Source organism: Triplophysa dalaica, chromosome 10, assembly GCF_015846415.1.
Source record: "Triplophysa dalaica isolate WHDGS20190420 chromosome 10, ASM1584641v1, whole genome shotgun sequence".
Lineage (NCBI taxonomy): Eukaryota > Metazoa > Chordata > Actinopteri > Cypriniformes > Nemacheilidae > Triplophysa > Triplophysa dalaica.
In genome coordinates this window covers 9,984,213-10,012,008 of record NC_079551.1, presented here as the reverse complement: position 1 = coordinate 10,012,008, position 27,796 = coordinate 9,984,213, and the positions used below count along the sequence as shown (strand labels likewise).

Genomic DNA, 27,796 nt, shown 5'->3' with positions numbered 1-27,796 from the left:
TGGGCCTATCTGTCAGTACAATTGCTTTGGATGTTCCAAATATGGTAAGAGGCGTTACATTTCCATTTAGTATTCAACCAATCACTACGCACTAGTGAACTGGCCAATCATAGCACACAGAGCGTTGAGCTTTGTAAAATGTCATCGCATTTCAGAGAGGCGGGGCAAAGAGGAGAAACAAACATGCATGGTGTGTGGAAATACAGCGTTTTTTTAAATCGTGAATACACATTGTATTACATCTAAAACAAACAATAATATGTTAAGCCGTGTCAAATAAACCCTTTAAAATAACATATAATACTTATACGTGGAATTATTAAGAAACTATTAACTAGAATTGCACCAGTCTTGTTTACATTCAGCAAAATTATCAATAAGGCAACTTACTGTTCAAACATAAACCTTTTAAATGTTTACTTTGTGATTTTAATCATTTTAATTAATGACTAAAGAGCTAAATTGTAGAAGAGCCTATATACCCAGCAAAAAAATAAACGTTCTCCCAACTTTAGCATCAGGTTCCCAGTTGTTTTAATACATTTTTTGAATGAATTTTAAGAATGTTTCCTTTTTGTAACCAAAAAAACCTTCCTAAAACAATCTGAGAACGCAAAATTGTTTGGTCACGAAACGTATGGCATAAATCAGACCATATACTGTCACAACTCTTTTTTTAATATGGAAAACAGATTATACAATGCATCACATATTAGTTACTTCTTACAAACTAAAAAAATATCTAGCTAGATGAAACCGCTTCAAAACGTCCAATTTAAAACATAAGCATCTATACACGGGTGAATGTACACATTATAAAACATATATACACTCTTTCAATATATTATTATATAAAGAATTTGTTTCGTTTACTTTCAACCATAATAAGCAGAGCAGCTTGAGGAGGTCAGTTTGTGTCTGGTTGACGTGACTGTACATTTGTAGCCTTGTTTATGGATATTAGCAACCCTAAAAGTATATGGATAGGTAGGTTTTCCAGTAGTTGTTGGATCCCGTGAACATATCATGAATTTTCAATAACCTTCCACGCTTGTGAAGTGCAACTAAACTCGTGTGATCCTGGAAGATGCGTACTACGGTGTGCTCTAGGCCACCTCTCACTGTCTCTTAATACTTTTCAATAGAAGCTTCATGTCCTTATAATAGGTCTCCTCTCTGGTGAGACTTGAATCTGTTGTAATCTAAAGGATATGCAGATTAGCTGCCTTCATCTTTTCCAGATTAGAGGGCCACGGTTGATTTCACATTCAGAAAGCCTGGAGTGTTTCACCATTATCCCGCTCCAAAGGATAAACGCGTGTTTAAATGGCAGATCAAGGATTCAGGGTCTATTTTCACTTAGCACTGTAGTGGCGGTTTCAGTTTTTCTTACTGGCCTATAGTTTTAAATCAACCTAAGTGTGAAACTTGACCAACGTGGATTTCCAAAAGGGTTTTCGAGGGTCGCCTCGACCAGCGCTTTCAATTCAACAGCAAAAGCAGCAGCAAAGCTACATAAACAGATGGTGAAACGACTGTTCCCGTGTTAAAAATGTGTGGAGTCCTGGGCGAGCTCTGTTTCAGAGTGCTGGGTGGAAGTGCCTTCAGATCCTCCAGAGCGCCGTAAGCAGCCATGGAGAACTCCGGATCGCCCGTTGTGAGAAGATCAAACACGCACGATTGGAAATAAACGTCCTCTACTTGCAGCATCTCTCTGCACTTTGTAGTGGCACGTTCAAGCATGTCCACATGTGCCGAGAGGCCCGGCTGCAGCTCGCCGCCATCGCCGCCGCCAAACCAGCCGCCGGTAAGTCGTGGCGGACGGAGACTCTGTTGGCGGTTGAGCACGTGGGCCTTGATGACCTCGCTGCGCGGACAGCCATGCAGGCACAGCTGCAGGCCACCGTTTTCCTCCGCTAAGTCCTCAGGCATGCGGATAGCGAAAGTCAGGTAGCGGCCAACTTGGCGAACGATGATGGACGTGCCCAGGTACCGAGCGTGGATCTTCACCTGCCGGATGCCGAGACCTCCGCTTCCCTCTACGATCCACAGACTGTCTCCTTTACCACCGCTGCGCGTGCCATCCTGGAATGCTGAAGGCAGGTCCTCTGTGGTGGCCTGGTAAACCTTCTGCTCGGTGCAGTCATGGTAGGACTTGAAGATGACTGTTATCTACAGAGGAGATCAAATGGGAACGGTTAAGTGATTGCTCTCAGCAATACAGTAAATTGTTGTCAGTTATCTAGATACTGTCAGAGTGTTTTTGTTTGGGTGGGTTTTGGTTTCAACTAGTCGTGTCCTTGTCTGTGAAATGTTGAAAAGGCCAAACACATCACGGAAACCAAACACGAAGGGTAAACTGTTTAAGAACTTAAAGGAATAGTTTATCCCCCCAAAACATTCTATCATGATTTATTCATTCTTGTGTCATTTAAAACTTTTCAATGATTCTTTCTCCTGTGGAACACAAAAGAAGATATTTTGAGAAATGTCTCACTGGTTTTGTGTTGATACAATGGAAGTCAATGGGAGTCAGCGTTGTTTAGTTACAAACATTCTTTAAATATCCTATTTTGTGCTCTTCTAAAGAAAAGTCATGGAGATTTGGACTTGAGTTACATGTGGATGAGTAAAAGATGTAGGAATTTTCATTTTAGGGTGAACTATCCTTTTAACAGAACTGCTGCTGGTGGATCAGAGCAAATAACAGAACTCGCCACATGATGGCAGTGGTAGAACTGTGAAAAACCAAGAGGAGATACCTTGAGGCCTGCTGGTTTCTAATCTATAACCAAAAGGATGTTCAGTTCACTAAGAGTCTTAAAATGTGCTCAACTATTTTTGAAAAACATCTAAGCCGTGATGCTGTGATCAATCAGTATTTGAATAACATATTCGTGCAAACTGGTGCTCAAAATGTGTTTTTTTAGATCTGTCAAAATGTATTATATTCTAATCACCTTCCCTTCCATCATGTTACCCAAGTACCTTATGGTTGTTCTCCCCATAACAATTAACAGCAAGAGAGAATAATCCATCTTCATTACTGGTTCCCTACTTGTGTTGTAAGACAAGAACTTAAGAACAGTTATCTGGACGCTCTTTTATTCTCTTTAGGACAAGCATTGTACCCACGGTTCAACGGTCTATATCCACTTCCATCAACAGGAGAAAAAATGTCCCTCTAATGACATCATTGTTTGGGCTAACTGTCTACCTCATTCATGCTATCAATTTTCTTTGAGTGTGTGTGGGGACACGTTCTTGCAAAGAAAAATGGCTGTAAATTTCATTTACATGCACTTTTGATTGTGGTAAATGAAGATGACTATATCAAAGAGATCTAAAGAGAGTCAGTGTTTTTTGCACATTTTAAATTAAATATTTGCTGTTGGTAGATGATTAAAAGAATTGACAAAATGATTTGTCAATATATCGTATTCTTGATCACATTTCACATTTTTATTATTAAAGTTGTGGCTTAGATAAACACTGACCACCACTTCGCATGGATTTCAGGTTTTCACAACTTTTTTCCAAATCTCATCAATAAATGTAATAAAATTGTATCGACGCGAGTCTACATCCACCTCAGATCTCCAATGAAACCAGTAGGCCAGGTCCTAGTGCCTGACGTTTCCAAACTCCAAACCAAGTCACCCTTACCCCAAAATGCAAATCATACAACTAACCTTGTTGGTAGCCGTAGCACTGGACCCTTCCACGACCGGCACATTTGTGACTTGAACCGAAAGATATCGGTTGTGGATAAGCGGCCAAGCCCCCTCCACCCTACACGTCTGAAACTCATCCCGAAACGTCCGCAAGTGTGGATCCCCGAATAATCCACAATGTCCATACTTTTTCTGCTGGGCCGAGGGCCCTGATGCAAGCACCCGACTTTCATAATTACACACGTCCACCACGGGCGGTCTAGAAGTGCTGGGTGCTTTGGCCGACGATGTCGGGCCGTCGCTGGAGCAGTTATGCTGTGCAAAGAGCTCTTTGATGCGGAATACAGCGGAGTGGTAGACCAGGTCCCCTCTGCAGCTGCGAGCAGTCCGACGGGTACACAAGGAGTAGGCCCTCAGTGCCGTGCAGTAGTCCACATCTGGAAGCACCTCCTCTTGCAAGCCACCGGAGGGTGAAAATGAGGCCACGTAGTCTGCATTACAACGCTGAATACGGCATGTTTGGCAGCACGCTGTTAAGAATAAAAACAATACGTAAGAACAAAATGATGAAACGTTAGTTAGACGCATTTTAAAATGGGGGGTTGATTTTTGGTGGTGGGTGAATGGAGTTTAAGTTCTTGGCAACTGATGATCTCTAGGTAAACTCTACAATAATCCTCTTCAACAGCTACACAAATATTATATTTTTGTCATATTGACATCATTAGTAAGTTGCATAACACTGCTAACATGGAGGAAAGTGAGAAACACATTTCTAGTCCTCTTCTAAACCAAGGAAATGTTTTGTTTACAATAAACAGTAATAAACATATGTAACAAAGGTGTGAAAATAAAAGCTGCTTGATTATATTTACTGTACTCTTTTAACATGGTTTAAATAATGATCCAACAATAACAAACATGATGTAATGCAGCTACACAAGTAAATAAAGAGAAATTCCACACCAAAAACAAAAGTCACTGGATGTTTATGTATTTCTGTTATGATTATGCTCAGTTTTTATTATAAACTAATGTAATAAGACGCACAATGCAATTTTAAATAAAACACGCTGTACAGTAAGAGCATAAACAAAAGCAATAAGCCCGTCAGCACATCGTTTTTTAAATATCCACGTTTTTCATTTAAACGCGTTAACAAAACACTCACACTGTACAAACAAAAACGGGAAAAAATAAAGACATTTGTGTGCATATTTCCAACAGCTTAATTGATCATGAAATGTCTACACAACACTTGCGTTAGTTAAAAAAAATCGTTGTTTCCAATAAAGTGACACTCGCGCGCTGCTGTAACTGCACAAACCCCACGCGCGTGTTTTTCAGAGTGACGTATGCGTCTGCAGCGCGCGAGTAACGAAAAACGACGTTAAAACGTTTCGCTTATTGTTGCTAAGAATAGAGAAGTTTAGCCATTTTTAACACACACGCGTCCTTCGACGTAAACATCAACGAACGATATGGTAACTAGCTAGCCAAGTTAGCGAACGTTTTGTCCAACGAATAATCAACAAATCCGACCAAACTATTATTAACGTGAAAAGGTGAGAAATTGTGAACATGCACCAGAGTAAAATCAATTTAGGAGTTTTGTTTCGAAGTCGTGTTAAGTTTTACGAACGTTGAGTGTGAATCATTTCGTAAACACGGAGGGGGTTGATCTGCTAAAGTTAGCGAGTTAGCAGCACAACTCTAGTGAGGCGATGTTCACTCAGTGTGGCGTTAACTTTGGCCTGCCCAATAAAACGCGTCGCATTTTGATAATAGACGCATTTTACCCTTAAGAAATGCAGTGTAGATACTTTGTATTAAAAGTGTAGATACTTTCCTTAAAAGTGTAACTAGTTCTCTGGGAAAAAAAAAGTTTTCCCAGGCGCTCCGGGATGCAAGCATGCGTACAAAGAGCGATTATTAGATGAAGACTTTATTTACCTGATCGGAGAAGCAAGGACATAGAAAGCACTAAAAGACAAATCCAGTCCCAGAGCCGCCGCTTAGCCGGGTTGAGGGTGCTGCTTCTCCCCATGCCAATCCATTCAGTTAGATTGAAGTTCTCCAACTGCTGCTCATCGGCGTTGAGGCTGCGAGAAATCACACAACTTTTTCATCCCCTTCCCCAGACACTGTCATTCAGAGGAAAACTGCTTGGAAAGCATCGCGTGGGAGGAGCCTGTGGTCGACAGCCCCTTTCCGTGAATGTGCTCAGTCACGTCTTTTGTGAGTAGTGCAGAAATATGCACGTGAAACAATAAACGATCATATAACGGTGATGTCCATACAGCCTGCCATAGGATAAGTTGTGCGCTATGGGTATGCCTTGTGGAAACTATGGAGAGTTTAAGTTGACGTACACTGTGTGTATTATAAACAAACACATTTATTTTGAGATTTATTTAAGTAGTATTGTTATGATAATCTTAATCATTTGGCTATTTGCGGTTCATTTACATAAATGTACTGTACATAAAATGAACTCTTAAACTTCATTTATACTGCACCAGTGTTTGGTAAGTTACTCTGAAAAAGTAATTAATTACTAGTTACTCATTACATATATTAAATAGTGTAATTAGATTACTGTCCAAATTACTCTGTCCAAAAAGTATTTAGTTACTCATTACTAATTACTTTCTATATCCTACATCAACCTTAGTTAAGTGATTCAAGGATAGACATGAAACAGGCTTATTTAATAAATTCAAATAAATAATATTATTAACTGACCAAAGTATTACAAATGTGAGAATTATACATCAAAGCACAGATTTTAAAGTAAGACTTTGAATTTTGATGTCAATTACACTATTGCACACGCATATATTGCACAAAGTAACTGCAATTAAATTACAGAAAACATATGAGTAATCCCTTTACTTTTTCAAGGGAAAAGTATTTAAATTACAGTAACTAATTACTTAGTAACTAGTTACACCCTCACTGAGCGTACCTTTATTAACCGCATTAACTTATCTATTGCACTTTAATAGCCAATGTCTATAATCAATGCACACTTAAGTCACTTGCACTACTGTGTAGTCTAAATTGTTATCTGTTCATAACCACCTGTACATTAATGTTCACAGTATATAGCCTTCTGTATATATTGTTCATAGTACATACAGACTGTCATATTGTCATAGAACATTCCTTCTGTGAAGTATTTTTCATAGTACATTTTCCTAATATTGTATTCTGTATTTATTAACAATTTATATCCTGCACTTGCTAATTGCACTTCTGGTTAGACCTAAACTACATTTCGTTACACTGTACTTGTATATGTGTAATGACAATAAAGTTGAATCTAATCTAATCTAATCTAAAAAAGTGCCATTAAGTGGCGAAGAAATTAAAGGACGGGGGAAACATTTGTCACAGTCTGCAGACCCCATTTTGAAACAAATATGTAGGAATAAGTATGAAACAAATGAAGGAAATGCACATTATAAAACAAAAGATCAGTTTGAGTGTTTAGGTTTATGGGCTTCAGTAATCTAAACCTGTTTCTTTTAGGCTAATAGGTTTGGTGAACTACTTCATGTTTGTTTACAGTTATCGTGTTAGTATAGTTATATATGAGGAGCTCTTTTCCAAAACGCTATAAATCCATCCTAATATGATGACATCTTAATGTCATGAAAGTGACATTTTTTACCTAGACCCATACATTTTGTGTATAGTCCATTTATGGAGTTAAAATGGTCTGTTGGCTCAGTCTGAACATGTTAAACAATGATTATTAAATGAAACAACAATATTATCGATTATAAATTCAAAGTTTATTTTATTTTTTCAAAATGCTACAAATCCTTTTTTTCAAAACAATGTTGGTTTATTTCTTTTAAAAAAAAAAAAACAAGAGAACGAACTAACAAACTAAATAGTAAAATAAATATTTTCACTTTCATGTTTCAATATTTCCCACCACATACAACAAATAATTAAAAAATAACACGCATACAAATACCACTAACGAGCGAATTCTGATTGGTCGAGAGGACATATCCAATTAGGCTAAATACGGGTAAAATTTGGCGTTTAATGCGTTTTGTAAAAGAGCTCTTCATATGGTTATTAAAACAGCAAATGATGTACACCAACAAGCTTTAAGAAGGAAGTATATAGTGCTTATCAGCTCACCTTTGGAATTGATTTTGAGGATCCATTGAGCCTGTCACCTAACAGAAAAAACAAAGTATGAAACATTAGTTTTGATATTTCAGTTAATAGGATATTTATTCGTACATTAGGCCTACAACAAAACATTACTAGAGTGACTCTTAAAAGTATTTGGACACTTTAACAAGTCGTCCTTGTGCAAATACCATGGATACAAAATATCATTAGATACAAAATATAAAATCAAATGGTGACCTAAAAAATTTTGGACTAACTTCACTTTCTTTACCATGCATATTGTTTCTAACAAACTAAAATTTATGAAGTCTTACGTGTTAAATACTGTGACTGTTGTATAGACTGTTTCATCGGACACACATGCCTGGCCCGGAGTTAACTTCGGGTTATAATATAACCACTTATTTTAATAAATGTCTATTTTTTTGTATATTGATGGTATATAATTAAATTAAAACTACTTAACAGTTATAAATTCTACGCAGAGGTCTGGGGGAGTTAAGTTTGAGCCACACAACGTTTGTTTATGTTTTTGCTGCTGAACCGTCTCTATATAACATACGTATTCTTATATTATCACAGATTGATTTATTACTTGAAGTTTGACTTATAATTGCATTTCATTCTGCAACACAAGCATTGTGTTTTTGCATTCAATAATAATTCACCCAAAACTTCTTGGCACCCATAAATTTATGGTTAAGGCCTCAGGCCTATAGAAGTATTGATACTACAGAGGCGTCATTCAGAATCTGTCTTGACTTCCGAACCAAATATCTCATTTACTCAGGTGGATGGATCAGTGAACCCCTTACAAGCATCTCATGCCAGCTGACAGCTTGACAAGGCCGATGGGTGGAGAAAGGGCCCTTTCTTTACCTTAGGTTAGTGAGCATATTACATTGCATGACCCAGCGAATATACATATTCTTTCACTCAAAACAAGAAGGGAGCGAGTCAATTAGAGAGATGAATTAGAGAGATGAATCAGGTGAAGGGGGAAGGAGAATAGAACGGAAAAGGAAGGATAAGCCCGCACATTTTTCCTGACACTGAGTCACTTGTTCTTGTACAATAGCGGAATGAGGTCAGTCTGGTAAAATTAGCCATCCACTTCATGGCTGTACTGAATGCCAGGCCAGTAAGAGTCTCCGTTAGAGAGCTGGAGAAATCCTAGGCCACGTTTTCAGACGGAGAGTAAAATTAAGTATTCGGAAGAAAGGAGAAGAGGGTCACTTGCTAAAAGCACAGAACTAAACTAAGAAAAAAACTGAAGTGTGATGTTTTGTGGCGCTAGCATCGCCAAATGGAATTGCAAAAATAAAGGTCTGACACTTTCCTTGTCTGCCATTTGTCGCCAAACAGAGAGCCCCGCCCCAATTTCACTCCGTTGGCTTAGCCAGTTCTGTTGTGTTGGCCTGGTCGAATGCTCAAACAAAAATGTTTTAGGGGAAAAAATTCACAAATGGCTTTTTGTATGTATATTTTGTATTTAAATGGTCAGAGAGGGCCAAACATAACAACATTGACTGAATCATTGGCTTGTGTTTGGGGCGAAGTGTATTTTTTTATGTATATTTTTTTGTGTCATATACTCTGTTTTATCATTGAATCCAATCCACACTTTTGCTTTAAGAAAACAATGGCCTGAAGTTTTATTTGCGTAATAAATTCACGGTGGACGTAAGAGTGAAAGGAAGAGAGGTGACAGAAGGAGAGAGGGAAGAATAAGAGGAAGAGGGATTGGGTTTCCACTGACTGTATGTCTGGCCGTTACCATATGGTCCTCATTAAGGTGCTCACTCTGAGGGAGCAGCGCCACACCGTGCTGCTTGTTTTTGTTATTAGGCCCGTCACATTTCGGTATGGACCGATGGGTTCTGAACTGATTTCGCCTCGGGGAACAGATTTTACATTGGACGTCAATTGGCGACCCAGCGGGCGCAGCAGTAGTTGCTAACACTGTGACCTAACCATGCCGTACGGTGTCAGTTGCCAGCATCAGGTTTAATTTGTCTGTAGGCTCAAATTGAGAATAATGTGGTTCAATAATAATATTTTTTAACATATTTTATGTTTACTTTACAGTGGCTGTATGGGGAGTGGGATTTAGCACTGTCTTTAAAGTGTTACAGTTTATCCAAACATATGTCATTATTTACTCACCCTCTTGTCATTGCAAACCTGTATGACTTTCTTTCGTCTGCAGAACACAAAAGACGATATTTTGAAGAATTTTGGTATTCGGACAAATGCAGTGCATTTGTTTTGTGTCTTTACAATAGAAGTGAATAAGTACCTCCGTTGTTAGGTTACCAACACTACAAAATATCTTCTTTTGTGTTCTGCAGAAGAAAGTCGTACAGATTTGAAGAGGGTGAGTAAATGATGACCGAATTTTCATTTTGGGGAAAACTCCCTTTTTCAACCAACCAATTTTTCGATTTCTTCTAATTATGCGCAATTTTACGCTTTAGTGCATTTTATGACGTGCACTTAGCATAGTCTGATGTCTTTATCTGAACAGATCTGTCACCCACCATCAGAGAACCAACAGTGCTACTCTCTTCTGCAATGCGGAGTCTTGTGTCACGGCAGCTGATGTGATTGTGAAAAATGAGGTCTTAAAATGCGCCCCGCAGAGGTAAATATAACTTTTCTCAGTAGTGCATTTGCGAAGGACAGATGAGAGATTTGCTTCACTGACAGAGACTTGGTGCTCGCTGCAATTACCATAGATAACACAGACAGAAGTGTGTGCCTATAAGAGGCTGCCACTGATTGTATCTCTGTTCAAGGATCCCACTTAACCGCCTTGATTGATGCCGTATTACGGGGGGTGGGTAAAGAGAAGGCCTTTGTAGGCCCTGAGTGGCTTGCTTTCTCCCTGAGAGTAGGCATGTATTAGTTTATAATGACGGAGCTCAAGGCACTTTTAATTGCGTTGGAAAAAAGGAGTTGTGTTTTCCATTCCTGGAGAACTTCTGTATAGTGATATTGTTTGTTTTTAATAGACTGAAAATATACAAGCCGTTTACACCTCATTTTAGGTGCTATGGCACTAATTCGATTGCAAACACAAATGCCCTTTTTCCTCACTCCCCACTTTGAATCGTTTCCTTCTACTCAGGAGATGCTGTTGACATAGTGTCAAGCTCGGTCTTTTTAAAAAGATAAACACACAAGTAACCTTAGATTCAGGGTCATGGGGTCTTCTCAGCTTGGTGAAGAAAGATAGTGGAAGTAAACAAAGGCAGAATGAGAAGACGCCTTAGATCTCTTCACTGAGACAGGCTAAGCTTAAACAAGGATCTTTTTTGGCTGCTTCCATAGCTGCCAATAGATGGATCTGAATTTGTTGTTAAACTTAAGGTTCCAAATAAAGCTGCAGTCTGTAACTTTTGTCTCTGTGATGGCATATATTTATGTTTATATGCACACAAGTATGTAAAATAACATTTCAAGTTATTTTACATACTTATCTCTATGTGGGACGCAAAGTCAAATGATGTCAACTGACATTTCCTGCCAAACTGTATCTGACAGAACAACTTATAAATCATTATAATAAGGGGAAGGAGACTGTTCTTTTTGTACTTGTACCAGATTATTTACTTTTAACCAAAAAAGTTATGTATGGCAGCCATGGTTTACTTCTGTCCAAAGCTAATAGGAAATCTACAACATCATTGAAGAGTTTAACAGCATGAGAGTAAAGAAATAACTACTTATTTGAGCGACACTGTTAGAATAACTACAATAAGAATAACGAAATTAAAGGAGCAATGTGGATATTTTACCAGCATCTAGTGGTGATGTTGTAAATTACAACCAACGGCTCACTCCAACCCTCCCTTTCGAAGCACTACAGAGACTGACACAGGACAAAGATGTCATCACGTTTTTGCTTCTTTGCCGGAAGATATAATATATTTCACGAAACGCGCTCCCTAGAGAAGTTTGTCTCTTTAGGGCTACTATAGAAACAACATGATGAGTTGTACATTTCAGCTTACAACAGTGCACAGAAACAGTGTTTTTCAATTTTTCTTGGCTCAAGTATACAGCGTAATGGCTGATGTTATAATAGAAAAATGCAGGAGGAAAGATACGAAAACTCCTAAAGTTCTCGCTCTCTTTTAGGCTCTCTCTCCCTCCCTCCCACAACACCTGCTCAGACTCTCATTTCAAACCGCTCAGCTGTGGGAGCATTCTATGACCAAATAAATCTGTGGAATCAAACGTAACTCCCACTCCCAGACCGCCAGGTCCAGCCTGGAGCTCAAGACATAAGAACACAATATACGCTACAGCTTGCTGCTTAACCCATATTGACCCAAACTCGCCATTTATCTTTTGAAAAGTTTTTAGGTGTTTTCCAATGTTTGCTGTTTTTAATCTAAGTTCCAGCATCATCACATGGGGCAACTGTTGGGCTCCTATTTCTGTTCTTCGCTAGGATATGTTCTCAAGCTTTAGAATGGACACATTGCTTGTACCTCCACCACTAGACATTGAAAAAAAGGTTTAATCCAAAACTAATTTGAGGATATTTTCTCGAATTTCTCGAATTTATTTTCCAGATCTATACATAATATGTAAAACCGAGCATGTTTTTATTTCATTTAAGAGTTTCAGCAGCATTTTTGAGTTCCCATTTCCACATACAAATTCATACTGGTTTACGTTTATCCAAATGACACTCCTACCCCACAGAAACCATTCGATTGTAAATCACATCATTACACATTTTGTGACATTCATTTTGAGTACTCTACAAAAATAACCATTTAATGTATCTGCTTCATTCAAATAGTTGTTCCTGTTTCGAGAAAGTCAGGTATAGATCATAAAGAAATGTCACTACTGCGACTACGGCACCAAGCAAACCAGCTTTACTTTAGTACTTTTTACCAAGCCAGGGTTCAGATTGACAGTCAGTATCAAGTTACATATTAATGGCATTGCTAGACTCAAACCCAACGACAGAAAGATGAAATGGAACTTACCTCTGATTTTTGTGACTCATGTGCAAGTGAAATAGACGCACGCAACCCCATTTGACTGAAAGAAGTCTGTTAACCCCTGTTCCCTAGCTGACTCTTCCAGACAACTGTGTCCAGCTTTGCTTGACAAAGGGAGATAGCTGTGAATTAAAGCACATGACAACAGCTGTCTTTTTAAAGAATCGGCACTTTGATTAGGGCCGGTTTGTAGTTAGGCGATGTTCTCTAATTCCTACATATCAGAGAAGGGCGGGTGGGGAAAAAAAAGCACAAGAAACACAGTAACATGCACTCGAACATATACACACAAACACACACAGACATTTATACACATTCAGAGGCTTTGACAACATATGTCGTCTTTGGCTAGTGTCCCATATTCTCTTGTGGTCAGTTACAATGTGCAGTCCACGGTAAGGCGCATTAAAGTGATCGTATACTTAGGTCACATTTACAAAAGACAAATTTAGAAGTGTCGTTGCATTATGCATTGAAATTTCAAGCTGTGGCATTGTTTTTAAAGAAAGCTACGTTTTTGGTGAAAGTAATATATTATTTTCTATAGTTATTGTAATGTACTGCACATGACTACATACCTCCAGTAAAATCCTCAAGACATCAGCTGGTTGTAATTCATTATAAATGTGAAGTTAGTCTCAAGAAAAGCTCAAGCATCATTTGTATACAAATGGCAGTTGCATTGATATTTTTTCAGTACAGTTCTTACATCTGTTCTTACAGTTCTGATCAGTGTGCAAATACATCTGAGACAAATCTGCATTACATTTAACTCAATTCAATTAACTATGATATAAAATAATATATATTGACATAATATAGTGTATATTTATATATATTATATAACAAAAGATTAAGATATTTTATACAAAGGACAAAGTACATTATCAAATGCAAGTCAAATTTGCAACTTTGTCCATTGTATAAAATCTCTGTTGTTCCTTGTTGAGAAAATTTGAGATATTTTAAATAAAAACAATGGTAATGCATATTTATAAAATATATAAAAAACAATAATATGTGAATTTAAGTAAAATATGATTTTTTTAAAGTATTACAGTAATACATTTATTTTAACAATTTAAATGTTATAACTTTATACGATTGTAAAGTATCTAACACCTCCAATGTGCTGCACTTAACAAATTATAACTGTTTAGAAAAACATTGCTCTCTTTCTCTCTCTCATACAGTACATACTGTATTTATATGTATATTTATTTATATACACACATACTGTATATATAACTATACTATACCCATAGTAAAACTGCACACCCCTCAAACTTTGGAAGCCCTTCAAGGTTTTTCGAGCGTGCAAATTCTACTTTGTTTCTGTCGAATATTTTTGTGTAAGCAGCTGTTCAAATAGACAGCTGCCCGGGCCATTCATTTCAAATGGCAGTGATTACAAATCAAGCCAGTGTTGTCTTTGACTTGATCCATTGCTATTTCAACAAGTAATCCTCTGTATTGTGGTCTCACGAGCACGCTTGCTATCACACGATCGTCCTTGTACGCTTAGCCATTAATAAGTTCATTGACCAAATATGATGCGTGATATTTTAATCACATTATAAGACATAACAAGCATATTTTCTAAAGACAATAGGGTCTACGCTACAGCAGCATGGCACCGGATTTGGGACGTAACTAGACAGCGAAGCCACCAGGAGCCACGTAATCTCTCCCACAATGTTCTTCGCATTTTTTCCATATCCCTCTGAATGAGAAAAACTCCACCCGCGAAAGCCCTCGGCGGGACAGCCCGGCATTTCTAAAACATTGTGGCGATCTCCATGTGGCCGTGACTGTGCACAATAATACATATATGCACACATGTATCTGAACACATGCACACAAACGTATTCGCGTTCGCATTCATGCGCATGCACACCCACAAACCCCCCAGCTGTTCCTCGCCCTCTCTGCGTGCAGCAGGTGTAGGGCTGGACCTTGAGTGGGAGTGAGCGAGACTTTTTTGGAGAACAGATTTGCTATTGTTACAGCTATGCGCTCCGTCCCGCGATGTGACTGGAAAATTGCATCATGTTCTTTCTACTTTGCGTAATGCAAGCGAACAGCTGCGGAGCAAAGTTCGTGGTGATTCTAGTTCATTCTTGTCTTGTAGAAAGCCCCTTGGGACTCGTCCAGTGATTGCGTCCAACTGCGTTGTTTAGTAGATTACCAAAGCAGAAGTATTGAAGTCCTTCAAAGGTTATCAGTTGTGTTGCGATCACCTACTTTCCATAGTTGCATCCCCCCGCCCTCCCATTAAATAGAAATCTAATCAAACACACGCTCTCTTTTCCATTGCAATGTTGGCTTGACAGTGGTGAAGCAGGAATAGCAGTCATACTGTTATTAGCCTCATATTTCCACTGAACTATTAAACTATCTTGGCAGAGTTCAATGCAAAGTCATAGATATGACATTGAGTAATACGGGGAATGGCACTCCTCGCTTGCCCTTGTTTTTTGGGCTTGGGTTCACATTATTAGCAAGGGAATATTAAATTCTAGTTACTGCTTTAACCTTTGTGTGAATTTTTCATTGCATTTGGTCTATAGGTGTGTATTGGTGCGACAGTGAATTGCAGCAAAATCATCAAATCAAAAAATGGTCATTTCCTTAGCATGCAAATGAAAGCAATTTGATGCTAAAGCTCATCCGCCATGCGTCTTGTGTAGTAATGCCTAACGTCTGACTCTGATTGTCTTGGTATAGTACATACAAATGCATAACAAATCCACGGTTAGAAAGTCTAAGCAGATGTGATAGAAAACAAGACAGCAGGGAAAATAGGCCCCCCGGCACCTGTTATTATTTAAAAACAATGTATGGACGTGCAAAAATGAAGGAAAACAAAGCAGCGGTGACATCATCGTTTTGAAAGTGGGCTAGGATGGGAGGGGTTGTTGGTGGGGTCTGTTAGGGGCTCGCTCGCCTGTCGGTTTGAGGGCAGGAGACTGCGAAAGCAGGAATTTGTGCTCACGAACTCAGCGGCCATGTTTGAAAGATTTAGGCAAACAATCTAAAGCTGGAAGGGTCTGGCGTGTCAGCCTCTCTGGCTCCTGTTGTTATTACACATGAGCTGGGGAAGATTAAATGAAAATGTTGATATGGATCTTCCCATTTCACGATGTAATTGTTAACATAAGCTAATGAGTCCTGCGAAAGACTACGTTAAGTCACATTATGTGGTTCCACCACATAAGTCTTCGTGGTTAGGTGGTTTCTTTAATTACTTGAATGAACGGTCTATTTAATGTAAACTGTCTCTATAGAAACACAGCTATTAAGCATCTTTGTTGGATTCCAACTGTACTTAAGAAGTAATTATCTATGCATGAGGGTTTAGCGTTGGGAGAGGAACTGTAGGAACACAAAAATAGGCCATCTAGCATATTCAGTCGATCAACAGCCTAATACCCAATGGGCCACGGAGATCCTTCTGAGCCCCCATCGTGAAGGTTTTGAAGAAGGTAACTAATCATTTGTGTATGAGCTCATGTGGTGCCGAACGCAAGAGCATTTATCTTCACATCTTTTATCTTCTCTGTTTACAGCTGGCGGATTCGGAGAGCCTTTGAAATGTACTGTCGTGGTGCTACATTCATCTCCCAAGTTCACAATTAAAACCCACTGCTTGCAGGCTGAGGAGAACATAGAGGAACGCTCAATGTGAGCCATCTGCGAGCATCACGCCGGCAAGGAGCGAACGCCCCCCGCCCTGCAAGAGCGTAAGAGAAAAGCGAACATCTTCTTTCTTCTCCGGGGCAGGGGAAAGTATTGCAATGAGCTGTGGAGGAAGGTGGGGTTTTAGGGGGCTTTGAATTCTGCAGAGGAGCCTTTGTGCCAAGATCACAACCAGATGTTCTGGGAACGTCCAAACAGGAACGAATGTGTGTCTACAATTTCCAGCAATTTGTCAGATTTAAGGGTTCACCCCCAATACCACCTGATAGACAAATAAAATCCCCCCCACGCTCCTGCAATAATTTGAAACACGCTGGCACCCCCCCGGAGAGTGAATCTGTGGTACAGTCGCTCATTTAATGACAAGACAAACCTCAAACGTACATTGAACTGTAGACATGTGAATCATTGAATCTGTTAAGTTTGAAATGGATTCAAAATGTTCATCAGTCTTTCCCTCATTCTGGGTTTCTTTGGAGCCGAGATTTTGAAATACGTTCAGCATTCGCACTCTTTAAATCCATCACATGGCACGTTCACAAAAAAAGCCTTGAACCAAAACAAAATTATAATAAATAAACATGAGCGACAGCCAGTTAATCCCTCTGGTGGCACGTCGTAAATCCAGCCTCAATTTTTTGGCCTTGAAAGAATTTTTGCCACACACATGCAATGTTCCACTGCTTATATAATCTTTCTGCAAGAAGTACAGTGGGAGTGCATAATGCTAATATTGTCAAGTTAATGATGATAAAAATTCTGTCCATTTGTGTTGCCACTTTATAAAGTCTGGATAGTTAACCCCCAAAGAAATGTTTTACGATTTTTTCACCCTCATGTCATTAAAAACCTGTATATGACTGTTTATGAAAAAAAACATTACTCATAGATCTTTGGAATGGCTTCGTGTGTTTGTGCATGTTTATGCCATTATGTGTATGTTTTTAGTGTTTTAAGCCAGAGAAAAGTTGTATTGCTCAATAGTTGCTCTTTTTGTAGCTCTGAAGATTTATGAGTTCTTGGTTAGATTTCATTCAAGTATCGAGTTTGTCTTGTACTTCATGTGAAGTCTTAAATCTCTGAAGTTTGTTTGCAGACGTTGGTACTCAACCATTCAGATCTCATTGGTGAGGCACTTCCTTTCCTAATTGTTGTTCTCCGACACATAGGCAAGCTTCGTTTTCCAAAGACAAGAGAACCTATGTCTATAGGCCTTGGCCGAGCATGACTACATAAAAACGTGTGTGGTCAGATGTCCATGTATGCAAGGGTGCATGCCGGGCAAAACGTGAAGAACATTCATTTGTCGGCGCTTTCATGTTTGCATAGGCAGCATACCACTGTGTCCATGAGGACTGAGAGCAGCTGACTGGTACCATCTGTGGCGTAAGCCTCCGCCACCCACTGTCGCTTCAAGGCCCTGTGTAATTGCCCCACAGGGGCTGAGGTTTTTGCCCGCTGAATTCATCTCCCATTCACCACCTCACCAGAATCTCCGGCTTACTCTCTCTTACTCCGAAGCTGTTGTCATTACCGCAACGGGAAACAAATTCTAAATTAGAGCCGTGTGTATCTTTGTCAATAGTGGCTTTCCTAAACCCTACAGTAAAACTGTTGTCCCACAGTTTACTTTTCTTCGGGTTGGCTTCCCACACGTTGGCGGACAGATGTTTATCAGAACCGTCACTTTACCTCAATTCAAAACCGTCTCATATTTTAGGGTCCAGACAGAGGTGGACATCTGGACATATTGTGGGGTTAGGATGTTATATTACGGTAACTGTTCTTTAGGTAAACTTGTCGATTTTTCCACTGTGTAAAACTAAACCTGTTAACCTTCCCAGAGGAAAAAGTTATGGCTCACGGGTTGCTCGTGTGTGTGTGTTTATGTCATTATGTGTATGATTTTACGTGCTTTGAACCTGTTCCAAAAGAAAGTTTTATTGCTCAGTGGTTGGTCAGGAGCTTTTATTGAGCGCTTGGTTATGTTTCGTTAAAGTATCAACTTTGTCAGTATTTTCTTCATAAATTCCTTTGGAGGAACAATAGTAGAGATCTCATTTGTATTTTTTTACATTGGGTTGACTTGAAATTCGACAGACGCATGATTGTGGCCATCCTGGGCAGCAACATATTGGCATGTCATTTCTTGATGATTCATCTTATTAGTAACACAACCGCCAAGTCTGTATTAGCTTCCCAGCCTTCGCCTCTCAGTCTGAATAGCGTAGCGCACAGCCCACCAGCACCTATAAAGAGAGGCTATGATTACTAATAACAGTTAATTAGCCTTGTCAGAGTTTCTCTGTGAAACCGGAAGGGGGAGGGGTCAGCAACAAAAGACCCACTATGGATGAAGTCTTCTCGGACCTTTTGCTGGACATTTACACGGATTGTGTGAAGCACTTAGATTCCAACTCTTTGTGTAATGCAACTTTGACTGGAAATTGAAAATGTATTATTTGTTTCGGTAACACTTCACAATAAAGTTGTATTTGTTAAGATTAGTTAATGCATTAGCTAACATGAATTTAAAATAAACGAGACTTTTGCAGCATTTGTATTAGTTCATCTTAATTTAAGCGTTAACATTTTTTAAATCAAACATTTTGTTTGTAAAGGCCCCATGCACTATAGTTAATGCACCTTTAACTAACATGTCAATTTTAGGAAGTGGCTTATTTATATAAATTTGTATGATGTGAGTCGGAAAATCGTGATTAGAAGCAATACTGAAGCCCCTCCCCTATCCGTAAAATAATGAATTCAGAGTGAGATTAAGTTTCTATTCATTTTGTTGCATATATTAATAAGAATTAAGTACCTCTTTATTAACATCAAAACAAACCACAAACAAAATAATATTTTCATTTTGTAGTTTTATTGGATATATTTTGTCTAATTTAATTTCACTTCAGCACTATAATTTACAGAACTTTTAATGTAGCATTTTTGTTTTGTAAGTTTAACAAACCATTTTCCACATTATTTTATGTACGTCCTTGAATTCGCTTTGATAAATCAGTAAAAAAATTTTTTTAAATGAGTCTGTTTCTTGTAATATTGGTACTCGTATTAGCATTCACAGCCAGTAATGAAGCCGTTCAGAGCAGCTGAGCTGAGCTCTGCTTATAAAGTGATTTTACGCCGGCACAAAGAAGAGATTGGCTTGGAAGTCATGAGGCTGTATGTGTTAGTAATTTAAAGTTGTGGGGGTCTAACTCCCACAATGCACTGGCAAATTCCTTTAACATATGGCATGTCAGGAAAGGGGTGGTTGACCTCTGGCCTCCCAAGAGTCTCTTGAGACTGCCTAGTCAGGCTGCAGAAGAGATCTAGCTGAATGTGCACGGCAGGACAGCCAGTGACTGCTATAACAATTACTTTCCATCTTCTTACCATTCCCCTAAAATCTCATTCGATATCTTCACGGCTCTCACAAAGAGAAATCTTTCGCTGCCTTTTTGTAGTCCCCTTGCAGTTTTTTGCGCTTTGCTTTCCTGTACGATACATCATTTCAACACATGTGATCCATTAAGGTAAAGCCGAGAGAAAGCACAGGAAACAATCTTTCTGAAAACGTGTTAGCCTCGTTTCAACTGTTTCCAGAGGCTGAGAATCGTCCCCCTGTATTTCCTCTCAATATGATTTTTTGAGCATTTAAGAAAACAGCAGTTCTGATTTTGAAGAATGGCAGTCACGGATGAACGCTTTCTGATTTGATTTTGATTATAAACAAATCAGGCGTCTAATGATTTCAAATGGTTTTGTGATTGAGTTTTGATAGGATCTTTTGTGGTCCCACACGTTTATTATTAGACCTTCTGCCAATTAGATTCCTTTTGATCCAAATAGTTTACAGAGTTTTAAATCATGCGCTGTATTGGTGCTTTTATTTTTTTAAGCATACTGGGAAATGAAAACATTCAAAGCGTAAAGAGTTAAACACATTTCTTTTTAGTAACTGGATACTGTCAACATGAGGGTGAGTCTAATATGCGATTGATTCACATTTATTCATAATTTTTTTCGAACAAGATCATATCTTCAGATTTTGGAAGATTGCTAAACATAAACATTATACGTTATATATAATAAAGTAAACAAAAAACAAGATTATTGATTATTTAATGTTGGTTGGTTAGTTAGGGAGCACATTATTTTATACATTTATACACGTTTTCGAAAAAGTAAATATTGTCATGTTCATATATATTTGACATTTCAAATCTCATCAATATTAAATAAAGATGTAAATATTGTAATGTAAATTAAATAATATTTTTTTAGAACATATTTTTTGAGAACATCTTTGACAATATTTTTTTTCAGCTTTTCTTTTGAATAAAAAACGACTGGGAAGCCTAAAACATGATTCGCTCTTCATTTGATCTGATGGTTGTATTTGAGAAACAACTGACACATTAAAGAGATCTCTAATTATTCTTCAAACAACTAAAAGATCACTTAATTTTTTTTACGGGATTCCTCCACCACAACTTGAGCAAATTCAACACGACTCTTGTCACCAACAGTTATAGATCGAATTTCAACCCTTCCAACAGGTGCACCTCCAGAACTCAAGCGGGGATCTCTAATTGATGGCTCTCACCATATCAAAGGGTGGACAAATAGCAGCTCAGGGAAGTCCTCTGAAGTTGTTAGATCCACCGGGTGGTAGAGAAAGGGTCTGAGGGTCAGGGTCAAGAGAAGGGGAAGCATCCAAAGTCTTCATTGATGGAATGAAAGAAGTCGTGTTTGAGGCCTTCTAGGCCATGCCCTGCGGGGGTTAAGATGCACAGGAGGTCGGTTGTGGGGTGTGAATAGGACAGCTGCGTCGGGGAGAATAGGAGGTCTCATTGTGTCCATGCAGCTAATAAAAATCTGCGACCAATTATTGCGAGTCTGTCCCACAAGTGGAATTCCTGGGGACTTTTAGGAAAGAGGTTCAACGGGGGGAGGTGGAGATCTGGGTTTGAGGATTGCAAAAATGGTGGGATTTTTTGGGTTGGGAAGCCCTTATCTTCCTTTGAAAATCAATATATTTTTTATTCATATAGATATATGGATAACTTTGCAAGATGTTAACACTGGTCCAGAAGAACAGCGTTGTTTATGTCTTCTGAAGTGGTCTAAATATATACACTGTATATTCAGACACAGAAAAAATGAAGAGGCCATTCTAAATGTCCAATTAATCAGCATTTCTAGATGTATTGTGGCCAGTCTGTTGAATTTCAACATAATCACACCTCAGGAGTGACATAAAGTCATCCAACAGCAATGTAAAAAACTGACAGCAAGACAAGACACATGAAAACTGTGATGAAAATCATGGTTATCACATAAAAAATAATTTTTGAGCTTTTCCTAAATACATGTACAAAAAATACTGTTGTTTGCTTAAAAGTGAAAATGAAATTAAAAAACAAAGACCGTACTTTCTGTTATTTTTAACTATTTTTCCAATTTTCATTTCTGGCAATAAATGCAAAGAGAAACAATGCTTTTATTCGAAATTTGGAAGAAATGTTGTTAGTAGTTCACAGGATGAAATAAAAATGATAATTTTACCTAAACACATGCCTGTAAATAGTAAATGCAGAAAAACTGAATCATGTCATAGTATTTCATACTAGTTGCATATACTAGGGATGTAACAATATCAAAATCTCACTGTGCGATAATACCTAGGTATAAAGTCCACTGCACCGTATTTCTTGCAATGTTTAAAATGGCAAAGGATGACTTGGAAACATGCCATAAGCATCCTGTTTTCTCTATCCTCTTATCATAACTGTTGCTTAGAGGTATGAATTAATGAGATGTGTCAAATTACATAAAAATCCCTTTTATAAAATAAAATAATTGCACCAGATGGACCTTGCCAAAGGTAACATCTATTATTTTTTATAACATTCTCTGTGTTAGGCCTGGGAGACCTATCGTTACTTACAGTCATGTGACCGCGACAATATTAAGATAATTTTGCTATTGTGACAACACGATATCGATAATATTGTTACATCCCTAGTATACACACATTCTTCACACAATCTCTTCAGGGTTTCTAAAGCTAACAGTGTGGTCAATACCGAACAGATTTGAATGTCTCTGTCATGTGTTGTCCGGTGAAAGCAAAGCTGTTGGTCTGAATGATGTGTGTTTATCCATGTGCTAGGCATTAAAAGTTAATTGCTTTTAACAGCTCCAGCTATAAGTATAGCCTTGTTAAGTATACTTTACATTCTCTAAAGAGATTTATCATCTTCGACATGCAAAACTGGAATTATCAAAATTCTTATAAGAAAATAATTTTGTTAAATTTATACTAAATTATACTAAAACGCCTCTGAATTTATATATTTCTGTACTGTCCCATTTTGTGTCATGGCACTGTGACTATGACAAATTCCTTCAATCCACTGCTTAATGAAGTTATGTAGTCTATGTTTGGTCACTTTCGAGTAACTAACTGTGAAATAAGAGCTTTCCTCTAAGTAAAGACAACCTCATCATATCATAACAAAAGAAATCTCCAGTGTGCATTCGTTTTACCCCAAGCTCCGCTCACGCCGTAAACCTTGTTTCCATGCTGTGATCCAAGGCTAATTGGAGAATTTCAGGCTAGGTATGTTTTGTGTGACCTTTGACCCAGCGGGGGTTGGGCATATTATTGAATAGGTATAGAATGACTGAGCCTCTGATGACCCCACTCCGACCTTTTCCCTTCGGTCCCACATGGTTGCCAATAGCGATGGCTCCGGTTGATCTTCACCTGTCAAAGCAAGACTTTGACTAAAGACTTGCAGCTTGGGAAGAGGAAACCAAAACAAAAAAGGGAGAGAATGGAATAACAAAGCATTCATGTTGAAGAAAGCGTCTTTTCAAAACGGAAATGCATGACTAGTCGGCAGAAACACATTCATTACACATGTATCTTTACGCCTGTTAACTTTCTGTACGCTTGTTTTGCGTGAGTCGGGAGGTGTCATCTTTTGAGGTATAAAAAACATGTTCTACCTCAGCAGGTATGTATAGCCGATAAAAGCCAGCAGTTCTGAGGAGCAAAAAGTCGAGGTGTCGAGTTTGAGAACTGTTTGGTGTTGTAACGGTATGACATGTCTTTCAATAGCTTCTGGCGTGTTTTTGAAAAGGGGTGTTCTTTGAAAACACGGGCAGTTGAATGATGCTTCGTGCTCTTTCAACACCAGACAGAGCTTCCTCTCTCCTCGTAAATTTCATGACACATTTCATTCGCAATCTTTTTCCAGTTGAAGTGCGTTTTAAAGGCAACAAGTAGACTGTAGCAATGCTAGATTTAAAGGGATAGTTCAACCAAAAATGAATCTTCTGTCATCATTTACTCATCCTCATGTCATTACAAACCTATTTGACTTTCTTTCTTCCACAGAACATAAAATAAGACATTTTAAAGAATGGCAGAAGCCATTGACTTCCATTGGTTTTGTGTCCATAAAATTGAAGTGAATGGGCACCGCCATTGTTTGAAAAGACATGAAGGTGAGCAAATGATGACTGAATTTTTTATTTTGAGGTTAACAATCCCTTCAAATGTGCATGTTTGTTTTTGGATTGAAAATTATTAGTTTGACTTGTCCTTTGCGCTTGTTTTTGTACAAAAGAGAGCAAAACAAAGCAAAACGTCTTGCTTGGAACGCATTGGGTTTTGGATGTAAAAGTAGACCAGGAAGCTAACAAGCCCCGTCTTTGGGATAACATAAGTGGCCTCCTTGTAAAAAGCCAATAATCCTTACAGTTCTGGTTGAGTAGTTTAAGACCCCCCTTGATCTTGGGGAGGATGGGAGTCGAGCATTCCAATCCCAACTATCCCCTTCGGCGATCCCCGTTGAAGGCAGACAAATTTGGCCCACAACTTTTTCCTGCAGGAGTTTTATTTATGTTGAAAAGAGGTTATGAAAATAACTTTCTCTCCTTTGTCGAAGTCAGGGCTGGGCTAGAAGGTTTGGGGGGAGTGTTTAAAGAAGGCTGACCTTAAAGTCGGACTGAGTGTCTTCAACAAGAAGCTGCCGTTTCTTCTCATCTGCTTCTTTGTTTGTTTCAGTAGACCTCAACAATTCAGCCTTTTTCAATGCGTGGTCTATAAGAGGAGTCGAAAATGGTGGGGGCTACCTGTTAACAGTTGTGCTTTTATTCAAGGCACCCCAGGGAGGCAGCGAGCACGGTCCGCTTGTACTTGAAGACTTGGCCGTGTAGCCAGAGACACATCTGGTCCTTTTGAACATTGCAGATGTTGCTTGCAAGCATCTCCCCCATACAGGCCGCCTGAAAGAGTATGAGACACGTTATAATGAGCAGTTTTCTCAGAACTGTCTGGATTAAGATGAGCCTGATTTGAGCTACTCTATGCAGGTTTAACTGGAATATAATCTGTAACTAATTGAGCGAATAGCAATTCAGTGAAAAGTCACAAGTCAACTGTGGTTTTGAAAGACCTGAGTTCTCAGCATATACATGGCGTAGATCCAGTAAGGGTCCTCTAACAAATTGGCAGGATTGTTTGCCACTATCTTCCATAGGTGAAGCTAGTTTATGCTGGTTAACTAAAGACGTCTTACTAGTTAAAAGGAGAGTTCACCCAAAAACGAAAATTCTGTAATTTTTTATATTCTGTCATCTGTTCGTAACCCAACAGTTCTGGGGCACCATTGACTACCATTGCAATTTTTGGTGCTATGGTAGTCTATGGTGCCCCAGAACTGTTTGCTGTCACTTCTTCACAATATCTTTCTTTGTGTTCTGCAGAAGAAAGGAAATCAATACAGGTTTGGAACAACTTGAGGCGAACTTGACCAATGTTAACAAAAGGGGATATTTTCATGCGTTGTTTTGCCAATGGACATCATTTCAACTACTTGTAATGATCTAAATCTGAGATATCCCAGTCTGTTATTAAAATATAAAGTCATCCAGCTGAGACTCACTCATGGAGGTCATCTGCTAGCCTTCACCTGCGTCATTCAACAAGTACAGTACACTCAAAACCGCAACCTTTCCAAAACAGTTTTTATGTTCATATTATTTATGGCTCTGGCTTTGACCACGTGGCCATGTTTTCAACAGTCTTTATATTCAAATAAACAGCAGGTTTCTAGGCAGCAGAGAGATGATGAAGGTGCTACCTGATGTCTACCGACCCGATGGAAAAACAACACAAAAGTAAGCTCAGGCTCAGCGTGATGTTCCGGGTGTTGTTTGAGAGAGAGAGACACTGTTCCATTTGTCCCTAGAGAGCCATGAAAGCAAGATTGTGCCTTTTTCCTCACGGTCTAGTCCAGACAGAAGGGCCGTCTGGAATGCAATGTGTTGGCCATCTGCAGACGGATGTTCATAGCTGCTCTCCAAAGACCAAACACTCGGCTGAGAAAGGCAACATCTGAACGCTGGATGGTGGCAGCTGCCCAATTTTGTCGTTTTCTTGCCAGAGAAAAGTTTTATTGCGGAGAGGTTGCTCTTGTAGAGCTCTGGGGACTTTATTAAGTTCCTAATTATGTTTCATTAGATGTATTAAAAATTCTGATCTAATATTCCTTTTGTAAAATAAATTAGACACAGTTGAGACTGTTTTTAAATTCAATATTAGAATGAAATGTTATTAAAGAAAGAGCTTTTACATTTATACGGATAGCTTATTGACTTTCGATTGTAGTGTTTGGTATCTTTACAAACCTAAACACAATTTGTGAGAATGTTAAGATCTCTTATGAAGACACATGTGAGATCAGGTAAAAAATCAAAATCTGTTCTCCATTACAGACTGACCTTCTGAAACCATATTTCGTGATTTTTATTTTGTTGCCATAAATAAGTCTTATTATTCTCCCTTTATGTTTGTCACCAGGTTTTGCAAATATCTAAGCAATAAAAATAATGAAAAAAGTTCTTGTCAACTTTGACAACACAGTATTTAATTATTGAGGAAGTGTTGTTTCCATTTCCTGAAAAAGAAGAGAATTTGGACATACAAGGTTTCAGCAGCACAGCTACGATATGTATTTTTCTTCTCACAGGTGCTATCTTCATTTATATGAGTGTGTAAAATGTAGAAACTCCCTCTTTATTGATTTATTGGTCTCCTCACACAACTGAGACTTATGACAAACAGCACTAGTTTTGTCTATGAACTAGCCGAGGGATCGTCTTCAAGAAATATGTTGCTTTCATCAACACCGAGTTCACCGGGACACGCTTGGGTGACGGAACGAGTGTGGAAGAAGATGAAAGACTTGCGTTTTCCCTCTGATCCTCTGGTTTACTCTCATTGTCTCCCCCACCTCTCCTTCGAGTCTTCCTGAGATCAGGGTTATGGACGACAGAGAAGCTGAATTTGGACGCCATCCAGCCACATCTGTTCTTCTGCTGTTGCCGTTCTCTCGCCTGTATTTTTACACTTACTGCACTGCTTCTTTTTTATATGTGCAGCTTGCTCAGACACGTTTACAGGTTTTAGCAAGACTGTAACTCTTAAAGGTCCAATGTGTATTTTTTTGAGGAACTATTGACAGAAATGCAATATACTATACATAAATATGTCTTGCGATGTGTATAAAGATCTTACATAATGTATCGTTATGGTCTTATTACTTTAGAATGAGCTATTTCTGCGGGTACCCTTACGTGGAATTCGCCATGTTGTTTCTACAGTAGCCCTAAACGGACAAACTGTTCTACAGAGTGCATTTCGTAAATACGTTATCTCCTTCGGTAAAGAAGCAAAAACGTAACTGCATCTTAGTTCTGTGTCAGCCGTCGTAGTGCTTCGAAAGGGAGGGCTGAAGTGAGCCATTGGTTGCAATTCACAACCTCACCACTAGATGCCGTTAAATTTCCCAAACTGGACCTTTAAGTTAAGACTGTGAAAAAGTCCTTAATAAAAATATTATTACTATATTGATCATATTTAAATTAAAATAGTGGATTTAAAACCGAAAAGCCTCATTTGTGCTCCTGTCAGAGAATGGAGAGAATATTTCGAGAGCAGGTGTTTGTAACAGGTGGAAAGACCATCAAAATGAAAATCTTATAAAAGTGCTTGAGATGACCCACGTAAATGTTCACATAGAGAATGATGAAAAAGGACACATTGAGCAGAGGGGGTGCATTAACGTTTGAGAGAGGGCGAGCCGAGAAAAGCTGACTAAAGCAAGGCCCCGTCTCTAATCACTGGCTGTTTAATAAGACACATCTCTCTCGTTTTTT

At 38.7% G+C, this 27,796-nt stretch overlaps 1 protein-coding gene and 1 long non-coding RNA gene across 4 annotated transcripts; one reads left to right on the top strand and one right to left on the bottom strand.

Moving 5' to 3' along the window:
• Positions 1–657: 657 nt before the first annotated feature.
• Positions 658–5,864, bottom strand: rgmd (RGM domain family, member D). Its single transcript, XM_056759889.1, has 3 exons — positions 5,628–5,864; positions 3,693–4,204; positions 658–2,172 (listed from the first exon to the last, which is right to left on the bottom strand). Exons 1-3 carry the CDS (start codon positions 5,719–5,721, stop codon positions 1,483–1,485), a joined length of 1,296 nt encoding a protein of 431 aa, XP_056615867.1. The 5' UTR covers positions 5,722–5,864; the 3' UTR covers positions 658–1,482.
• Positions 4,219–26,453, top strand: LOC130430738 (uncharacterized). Of its 3 annotated transcripts, XR_008907904.1 has the most exons (8): positions 4,219–5,239; positions 5,816–5,912; positions 8,623–8,716; positions 10,360–10,476; positions 16,426–16,599; positions 25,343–25,564; positions 25,682–25,756; positions 25,871–26,453. It is a non-coding gene; the product is annotated as an uncharacterized LOC130430738 (long non-coding RNA). The 3 variants fall into 3 exon arrangements; XR_008907903.1 differs by having other exon boundaries at positions 25,682–26,453; XR_008907902.1 differs by having other exon boundaries at positions 25,343–25,756; positions 25,828–26,453.
• Positions 26,454–27,796: the final 1,343 nt, after the last annotated feature.

Bases quoted from the DNA above. Each gene is read 5' to 3' on its own strand.
- rgmd (XM_056759889.1), bottom strand. From the start codon at position 5,721: ATGGGGAGAAGCAGCACCCTCAACCCGGCTAAGCGGCGGCTCTGGGAC. The intron at 4,205-5,627 runs GTAAATAAAGTC...TATTCTTAACAG, and splicing joins GTCCTTGCTTCTCCGATCAG to CGTGCTGCCAAACATGCCGT. The intron at 2,173-3,692 runs GTTAGTTGTATG...TCTCCTCTGTAG, and splicing joins GTGCTACGGCTACCAACAAG to ATAACAGTCATCTTCAAGTC.